Source organism: Typha latifolia, chromosome 13 (assembly GCF_019914945.1).
Source record: "Typha latifolia isolate L0001 chromosome 13, TyphaL0001v2, whole genome shotgun sequence".
NCBI lineage: Eukaryota > Viridiplantae > Streptophyta > Magnoliopsida > Poales > Typhaceae > Typha > Typha latifolia.
This window is the reverse complement of record NC_133098.1, coordinates 3,581,221-3,591,498: the sequence shown is the minus strand read 5'-3', so window position 1 is coordinate 3,591,498 and position 10,278 is coordinate 3,581,221. Positions and strand designations below refer to the sequence as shown.

General features: G+C 35.3%; 2 protein-coding genes across 2 annotated transcripts; one reads left to right on the top strand and one right to left on the bottom strand.

The window, feature by feature from the left end:
- The first annotated feature begins 2,641 nt into the window (after positions 1-2,641).
- Positions 2,642-3,851, top strand: LOC140800043 (uncharacterized). Its single transcript, XM_073154677.1, has one exon. It carries the CDS (start codon positions 2,803-2,805, stop codon positions 3,736-3,738), a length of 936 nt encoding a protein of 311 aa, XP_073010778.1. The 5' UTR covers positions 2,642-2,802; the 3' UTR covers positions 3,739-3,851.
- Positions 3,852-7,162: 3,311 nt separating this feature from the next.
- LOC140800037 (uncharacterized) lies at positions 7,163-8,442 on the bottom strand. The gene is made up of 2 exons (XM_073154664.1): positions 7,839-8,442; positions 7,163-7,569 (listed from the first exon to the last, which is right to left on the bottom strand). Exons 1-2 carry the CDS (start codon positions 8,389-8,391, stop codon positions 7,190-7,192), a joined length of 933 nt encoding a protein of 310 aa, XP_073010765.1. The 5' UTR covers positions 8,392-8,442; the 3' UTR covers positions 7,163-7,189.
- Positions 8,443-10,278: the final 1,836 nt, after the last annotated feature.

Genomic DNA, 10,278 nt, shown 5'->3' with positions numbered 1-10,278 from the left:
GCTCTCTTTTTTATATTTAATATTGTAATATATTGACTCCAAAATTTCTACTTTATTAAATGCAATGAAATTTCTAACTTTGGATTCTATCTATGTCCAAAGTGAAGGCTCATTTATCCATCCTTTTATTCACAAAAAATATTACTATGTAAAGAACAAAATACACAAAGGGGTCCATCTTGGTTCAACTTTGCAGAAATGATTCTTATATTTGTCCTTTTATAATGATCCATTTGATTTAGAGAAAATTATAAATTACATTTTGCTAAATGGATTCTTTATATGGCTTTACTTTGAAAAGAAGAATCTCTAATGATATAAAGGATGCCATCCAAGTGGAAACTCCAGCTTATATGATGTGATGTTAACCAATAAAGACTATGCAACTGGAATCCGATGGCATAACCTCTTATCATTTTGTGGGTTTACTTGTAGATTTATCCTCCACAAACGAACACTATGACCAATAATTAGAATAAAGGACGAATAACTCCCCAAACCCAACTATCCAATTATTCTATCTCCATGTTATTCTGAGTGCTTTGGGATAGACTAGCGTGTTATTCTTGTCATGGATTGCACTACATTATTGTACGTTCTTAATTGTCTCAAAGACTCCCTACTTTAGTACATATAAAGAGATGAGTGCATCCCACCATTGATCTTTAGTACTTAGATAAATTCTGAGGGATAGTTCAGAAGAAGAGGACCACTTAGGTTGGTAGGTTGGTTGGCATAGTTTGTTGATGTGCTTATTGTTATAATTATAGTCTATATAGTTAAATAACTATTCCCCATTTGTTAAAAATATAAAATATAAAATATAAAATTCTTGGGCCTCTAAAAAGTCTAATTTATAGGGCAATCCCAGAGTTAACTTAGTATCAAAAGCAAATATGCATGTAAATTGTAAAATTTTTAATCCATTGAGGTTAACTCTACTTCTTTGGTCTATTAAAATGTTTGAGCTCAAATGTGAGTGAAAATAATATTAGGATATTAAACATAAAAATCACTGGTATTTAATAACTTAAGTTTTTAGAGCAATTTATTAGTCATTAATAAAATCTTATTTATATACATGAGCCGGTAGGCCAATTATAGGCTAAACTCTTATAAAAAGTGAGTTACAGGATACTCAAACTATGCATATATAATGATTTAATAAAAATTTTGTCAAATATCAATATCAATTTGTATGAGAAATCTATTACTATTGTCATAGAAAGATAGGGCTCAAATACTAGATTATACTGGTCGATATGCTTAATAGAACAATACTTAGTATGCATGAGATAAATAATACGCTTAATCTCACAAATGCTCTAAGTGTCGCACTATTTGGTCGGTCATTCAAGCCAACACATCGCTGACCTCCTGAGCATAATTGCCTATAATAACTACATTTTCCCGATAGAGAGTTTGCTCGGAGTTGATCTCACGACCTCTTGTATCACGGATAGGTGACAGTGATATAATTAATGTCACCCTCACTAAATAATGGTAATGATATTGATATCAAATTATTCACAATATATTATAAAAGTATTTTTATAAATAGGTGTTTGGAATGATGCATTAGTGTATACGTTGTCCTTTAATTTAAAATTAGCTGCCTAATATAAATACTACTTAACACCAGAAACAAAAATTCTTTCTGACCTAAGTTTAACCATGGCTTCTTGCTTTGACGTTGCTTTGATCAATGGTACTATTATTACACGTATCGTTCCGAGAAGATTTCAGCTTTCAATTAATGAGACTCGTGTTGCTTACGTTTAGTATCACTCTATTTTTCAAAGAAATTATGATTTAGACCCTATATTTTGAGTGTTTACAAATTAAATCCTATAATTTAGTTAATATGTGCAGGAAATATTGTACTATTATATCTATTAGTTAAACTTGACCAAACCTCCCGTATACTGAAAATTTATAAAAATACCCTTTTAGTTATTTTAAAAATAAAAATATTTTAGTTATTTTAGAAATAAAATAATACTTAACCTTTTGGTTAAGTATAAATTATAATTTCGTTAAAAAGCAGGATATTATATAGAATTTTTCTTTATATTTAAAAATGCAGTCAAGATTTTTCAATAACACCCTGCATTTAAATAAATTTTTTTATTAATACGCCTCCGATTTACCTATAAATTTTTTTTATCGCATATTAAGTTAACTTAAACTAATTAACTACTTTATGATAAAATTGTATATAAAGAGGAATACTTGGCTACAGTATTAACTTTACTTTTCAAAATACCTAAAATAACCTTATATTCTCTTTTCCATTTGTCCTAACTTCTAGAGTCCTCTTGCCTAAAGTAAAGTATCATGATAAAGTCCAAACTTCTTCAACAATCTTTTCTTCTCCCAGGAAATCTTTACTAATTTTGGTTATCATGACGTCAGATTATAAATTTTTCGGGACTCTTTTGTAACTTAGTATATAAAGACATATAGAGTTAGATAAACCAAAGTAGGAAGAGGTGATATGAAAAATATTGGCAAAAAGAAGGGGTTTAATGATAAAATCACTAAAATTAGGATGTTATTAAAAAAAAAAATTGTTAAAAATTAAACAAACTGGTTTCGTTGTAACTAAAGGCGTTAAGACTTGTTCAAAAACTCTAATATTTGATCCAGTCGTATAATGACTATGAACTCATTCACCAAGTAAACTCTTCCACAAGCGTTCCTGAAGACCCTCAGGACCTTCATCATTTCCTCACATATAACTCCTCCTCCTCTTCCTCTTCCTCTACTGCCTCGAACACCGCCCTCCTAAAAGAGAAGACGATGTCTTCTTCTAATTTCTTCAAGACATCTTCTTGCTCAAACCCTCCCCTCTTCTTCCTCCTCCTCCTCCTCCCCGCCGTCTTCGCCCTCATCTACCTCCTCCCTCGCCCCTACGACTCCTGGCTCACGTCCTGCCGCCGCCCGCCCCTCCCCGCCGAATCCCGCGCCAACAACACGGCCGCCAATGGCGGCGGCCCGGCGCCCGACTTCAGCCTTCTCATGGGCATCAGCACCGTCCCGGGCAAGTACGCCCGCCGCCACATCATCCGCCACGCGTACGCCCTCCAGCCGGGCCCCGCCGCCGCCCGCATCGACATCCGCTTCGTCCTCTGCGCCCTCTCCAAAGAAGAGGACCAGATCCTCGTAGCCCTCGAGATACTCCGCTACGACGACATCATCATCCTCAACTGCACGGAGAACATGAACAACGGCAAGACGTACACCTACTTCTCTAGTCTTCCACATCTATTTAACGACACGCCCTACGACTACGTCATGAAGGCCGACGACGATGCTTATTTCCGGCTGGATAAGTTAGCGGATGCGTTGAGGAACAAGTCGAAAGAAGACATGTACTTCGGGCTCGGGCTTCCGCCGGAAGCGCCCCGAGAGCGGCCGCCGTTCATGGCGGGGATGGGATACGTGTTGTCCTGGGATTTGGTACAATGGATTTCGACGTCGGAAGTTATCCGGAACGATCAGAATGGAGCAGAGGACATTTTCGTGGGCAAGTGGTTGAACACTGCGAATAGGGGGGTGAATAGGTATAACACTTATCCGGATATGTTTAACTATAGGGGGAGGCAGCCGGAGGACTTCACGCCGGGGACGATAGCGGTGCATTTGCTCAAGGATAACGAGAGGTGGGCGAGGACTCTGAAGCACTTCAATATCACTCATGGGTTGAAGCATTCAAACCTCTACCATATTCCTTGAGTACGTAATTTGTAAATTAGTTTCGTTGGTTTACTTCGATGATTAGTTTATTCATCCTTATTGATTATTGTAGGAGAAAAGAAAATGTGAACCTATATATATATATATATATATATATATATATATATATATATATATATATATATATCAAATACTTGGCAGTGCCGTGAAAAGAACCTCTTAGACTATTCTGAAGTGATTGTTTGTGCCGACATTTGATGTAAAAGGACAACTTCAGTTCGTCACTGCCACTGCTTTTGACAAATTGTACTTGTTCTTACTAATTCCATGATTAGATCAACAAGAAGTGATGAGATGTTCTGGCTGGCAGTAGCAGTTCCATTTTCGGATTTATCCTTGTTCTAACTCAACTTGAGCTCTAAATGAGTCGAGTAGGATTGAGTTCTAGCTCAAAATATTAATCAAATCAAGCCGAACTAGAATCACTCAATATATATAATTTTTATTTATAATATATTATCTGTTTAAATATTTATAGTAATATATTGATTGAATAACTTTAGTCCTACGTCAAGAAAGAGAGTTAGAAATCTCGATATTATTGTCCAACCTTGCCGACCGTATATGTATAGGCTCAGACTCTTTTACACCGTCTATTTGGCCAAGGTGGTAAATAAAGAGACTTGAGATAGAGTTAGTTCGCTCAAGCTTGAATTAAATTAACTTAAAATATAATTAATTCAACTAATTTATCTAAAGTTATTATAGCAGTATTTTTTAAATATAAAGTTTCACTTTTAGTCACAGCCTTAGAAAATAACAAACTTAGAATGGTCTTTACTGCTATAACATAAATCTCTTAAATTAATTTATATTTGATATTTTAGATGTGCTCACTTGCGCCAAGCCAACCCAGCTCGGTACGTAGGTAAGCCGAGGTCGAATATTCTCAATTTTGAACTCATCTCATTTACACCCCCTAGATTTCAATATTTACATTTTGATCTCTACGTTTTGGACTTTATTTGTAGAATATAGTGTGAAGATAATGCACTCAATAGTGGTGGGTTGGGTTGAGCTCCGGGCCCACGGCCCAGCCCAATTAGTGCCCAAGGTGGTTGTGGGTAGGGGTGCCAGGTAGCTCAGCCTAAGTGGCAGCCTCAGTTGGTTTATGCGTTGGGCCTAATTCGGTGGGTTAGTGTTGGGTCTTTGGGTTGGTTGTAGCCTAGTGTTTTGCTTTGGGCCTTTGGCTAGGCTAACCGAGGTGATTTAATTATTCTTTAAATTGTGTTAATTTAGTTTAGTCTTTTAATTTAATTATCCTTGTAAAGTTGAGATTTAAATATTTAGTTTTAAATTTTATTATGAATCTATATTAAATGAGACTGTGGTATGAGATACCTTTATTAATATCTCGTAATAGAAAATTAAATCTAATTAGTAATTATTTTAAACATGCTTTAGTATTCAATATATTATGTTAATTTAGTGTTGTCTATGTTTATTAGCTTTAAATCAATGATAATTAGTAGATCAATAAATTTGATGATGAACTAAGCGAAGATGATCCCATGATGTAGAGTCAGGCGAGTAAGTTCTCCATTGTATAGGAGTAGCATAATACTAAAGTGATATTTTACTTTATGATTTTATCGCATTTGTATCTTGTATATCAATATGTTTCTTTACTAGTCACCATAATTATATATTTTACCGCTTCATAATTATGGTGCATCCTAAAATATGATAATTTTGATGTGTATGTCATATTATTTGACGATGTTAATCATTGCACCACTTGCACGTATTAAGTCTCGTCTCGACAATGCTTGTTTATTTACTCAATTAAAAGCCATGGGGTAGAATATATATAGTCCACATATTTATATCTGCCAATGTCTAAGCTCATGAGGTTAGGAGAGGACTATTAAGCATCGTGTGAGTTGGTATGAGTTTGGTAACACTGCCGAATATGGAGATGAGACACTAAATAATCTTTAAACTATAATTGGGAGGTAGGATTGTAGACTTAGCAGTATCCACGATGTAGGGTAAGAGCATTCTTGAGCGGGTTCATATTTTTCACACATGAGGTGCGATGATTTTTGACCCAAGGGCTTGGACGAGTAGCATTTTGTCGTGGTAAGTACCCCTGTGATGATGATGAGCTTATGACTAGGTCCTTAACTGTAGTGGTGGACTATCGATAATGCTGTTTGCTAAGTAATGGTCAGATGATTCTACCGCTGGATGTCTTTCCTTCTCGATCAGTGTTGCTTGGTATGAGCTTTATTGTCCTTTATGGTTATGGCTCTGCGTGAGTCTGAGATAGAGAAGTTGATGTCTTCAGATGATACATGCCAAATTTATTATTATTAACACATATGAGTTATAGTTATAGATATGATGAGTATATTGTTCAGATGTATTATTATGATCATGGTTGGCATTTGTACATCATGTTACATATTTTTAAAATTACTTTTATACTGTAGAGGTGTATATTTGCTCGACTTTATGCTCACTATATTTAAGTTAAAATATTTTCAGATTAGTACATGATTCCGAATTCACGAAGGAGCTTATGAAGATTAGTTTCTATAATTTTACTTATTTATATTAATTCTTATAACACATGTTGGATAGAATTTCTTAAGCGGGTATTTATAAATAAAATATATCAGAATATATTTTAATGTGGCCAGTGAAATGGTGGACTTCGAGTTATTTATAAAAATTAAAAAATTTATCTTATATATTGTGTAAAAATATTGATTAATAGACGCCTGCTCTACTTCGAGAACAAGGATCCCATCATCAACAAGACCACCGTCAAATCTAGACACTCACCTTCTAGATTGCGTTGCAGGGAGTAGGCGTAGCGCATGGGGCGGCTAAACGCTCGTACTTGTCTAAACTTAGAAGTAATCTAAATGATTGTTGCTGTCAAGTCACGTGCCATTTAAAATATTAATTATAAAAATTCACAGCTAAGTTTGCTCAGATTCCTGCAGCTGTGGATCCCGAGGTTCTTTTGTAATTGCCACGTCGATGCATTGGAGGTCGGCATTATTGACTCGGTCAAACTATGACAGCTTTATGACACTGACATCCTCTCCAACTTGCCGAAGATAAGCCTTCTCTATCTAGCCGTCAAGCTTTTCATACTACTTGCCTTTATAAGTTAACAGATTTAAACGGTCCGAAGAAGAGCACGGGAGTCAAAAAAACGAATCGATCAACTCTCTGCTAGAGTTTAACCAAAAAAATTATTATTAATTATTCGGCAACGTATATAAAAAGTCTAAGATTAAATAACTAAAAGTTTGATGAAACTTAAGTATTTTTATATCTAAGGAGAGTTGTTATATGTCAATCTATATCTAACATTCGGACTTATAAATAATTTAAAAAAAAAGTAGATGTAAACAATGTGCATAAAATAATATGTGTGAACCCGCAATTAGTAAAGACAAGCACAAATTTAAGATCAAGGAATGTGGTACAACTTTGAAGGCTTCAAACCTTTTGTGACATTGAAGTGATTCAGTGTCCTGGTCCACCTCTCCAATTCCTTCAATTGGTGCACTAGAATGGTCCCTGGCTCAAAATCCTCAGGATTCCTCCCTTTGTAGTGATACATTACTCGACAATTGTTATACCTATTCTTCCCTCTATTCTTCACATTTAACCACATTCCTAGCATGATATCCTCCACCCCGGTTGAGTGGTTTCTTACAAATTCCGACTTTCCAATCCACTCCACCAAATCCCATGATATTACGTACCCCATCCCTATCATGAACGGTGGGTATGTCTTGTTATGGAATGGCATCCCGCAACCAAAGTACATGTCCTCCTTTGGCTTACCTGGAAGAACATAATAATAATAATTTTCAACTTGTGCTAAGCCTAATTTTCAAGAGACAATTAGGACAATCTTCATATGCAGAACCATGCGGATTATATAAGACACATATTAAAGAGTAATTAGTCAAATTAGAAAATAGGGGGAAAATAAGATTAAGAGAGACCATGCGTGAATCACAAAAATATAAGGTGTTATTTAAAAATTTGAAATAAATGTTTCCCTAAAATTTATCTCGTTGCGGTGGGTTTTAGGGGGGGGAGGAATATACCTCTCAATGCCTCGGCCAACGCATCAAGCCGGATATAGGAGTCATCATCCGACTTCATGACGTAATCGTACGGGGGATGACCGCCGCCGCCGGCGAGCATAGCGGGAAGGCTAGAGTAGAAATCATACGACTTCCCGTCCCACAAGTTCTCGGTGCAGTTGAGGATGATGATGTCGTCGTGGTGGATGATCTCGAGAGACACATACAACATCTGCTCCTCCGTCGTCAGGTTGCAGAAAACGAACCGGATGTCGATGTGCGCCGTCGTTGTGCTGCGTTGCAGGGAGTAGGCGTAGCGCATGAGGTGGCGGCGCTCGTACTTGTCCGGCATGGTCATGACTGCGATGAGGAGGCGGAACTCCGGAGGCTTGGAGATGTCACGGCCATGGAGGCTGCCGGCCGAGGAGGGGCTGCGAGAGGCGGAGGCGGAGGCGGAGGCGAGTGGGTAGTAGATGGGGTTGGGGATGAGGTATGTTAGAGATAAGAGTGCTAAAGGGAAGAGGAGGAGAGAGATAGCACAAGGAGAGGCTTTAAAATTGGAAGCTATCTTCATCTCAGTGCCAAAGTAAACAATAGTAGCTATGGCTAAATATATATGATGTTGCTATCCGAAGTTTGTTATTATTATTATATATATATATATATATATTACTCCCATATAATTTGACTTAGAATTAGAGTGCCTATCTAAAATTTCATTTGCAATACTTAATCCTTTATTATAGTTTTAACCAATATGCAATTATCTACCAGCCACCAGTTTTACTATGAAAAAAACTCCAAGTACCCATTTTTTTGAAAAAATAATTTTTTTTTTCTAAAACTTGAATAGCATAAATTTAAAAAAGAAATGCTAAAAACTTGATAGAGTTATCAGAAATTATCCTCACCGTTATCTTTCGATGGAAAATTATAAGGGAGTTGAAAACTTATGGGTGAAAGTTTAGGGTTCATTAGTTTATATGCAAAGGCGGCTTAGGTTTAGTATTTTGTTGATTACGACGTGACCAAACTATTAAGAGGATAAGCTCTTCGTTACTTTATTCTTTCTATTCCTTCTTCTCTTTAAATTCCTTATTGGAATTTATATGATTATTTTATCTTCTTCATCTTTCTGGTCATTATATTTGTTTTTTTTTTGAATTTAAGTGGTGCAGAGAGAGCAATTACTTCGGATAGAGAAATTAAATTTTAAACCAGCGGACTTGAGAAAGTTTTCTATAATACGAAAACAAAACAGAGAAATAAATTAAAATAAAAAAAAATTATACATAGCCATTGATTTTTAAAGTCTTCCTTCTCCATTCCTCTATTTTGTAGTAATTTTTTTCATTAGTAGTTTCTCTTATTTATTTATTTAGTTCTAATTTTATTTTCTCTAATAGCTAACTGTTTTTCTTGGATAATCTGGCAATATATGAAAAATCCAAACAAAGAGATAAAAAAAAATACAACTGTAACTATAATTTATTTAATAGTGTAGCTATAGACAAAATCTCAAATGGAGCTATATCAGAGTTAAAGACTAAATACAAGGCATGCATTTAATATTTGATTTCAGATGATATTTTTATTTGAATATGCTGCTGGCGAGCAGTCTCTCTCAGGGACTTGCAAGTGGCAATAGAAAGTGAGAGAATTCCAGTGATTTATAATTTATATTTAATGGCATGCCTTTTAACCTATCTGCAATACACTTTCCATTTTTAAAATTTAAAAATCAAGCTTTACATTTTATCAAAGATGCTTAGAAAATATTCTGCTAACTAAATTTTAGTCAAATTTTAGGTTAAACTAATTATACTAAAAAGATTATAAAATACCTAATCTTATCCCCAGCTAATCTGTTCTCTTTCTATTACTTGAATCTCTTGGCTAAGGAAGAAGAAGAAGCAATACCATGCCTAAATGAATGAAAGATAGAAAGAAAGAAGAAAAAGGAGGAGGAGATTAAATACAAATTTTGGCACATATTTAATAAATATAGAACTTGATATGTAAATAATAAAACTAGAGGGAGGAACCACAAATAGATTAAATGCAAAATTTCCTATTAAACTCTTATGTTATTGTTTCTTTGTAAAATTAGGTAGGGCAGTTGAAAGAGCTTTTCATTGAAAAATTAAAAGTCAAATGTGTCGGTGATTGCCAGGTATGGGTCTCTCCATTATTCCCTTTAAAAAAGAAGCCTAATAAGTGCTTATAGAATTGGAGGCTTATCTTATCAGCTACTAATATATGGTGGCCAACTTTCATTAACATGGACCTCACAAACTCTATCACGGGGGTCTCTCAGCTTATACTAACCAGTGGAACTTGATTGATCCTATGATGAGCATAAATATCCCTTTGCAGGATCCTAATGATCAGGATTTGAGATGGTGGAGATTGGGCTAAAATCTGGTCCTTTTTGACTGTCACCCAACAAATTAAAATGTTC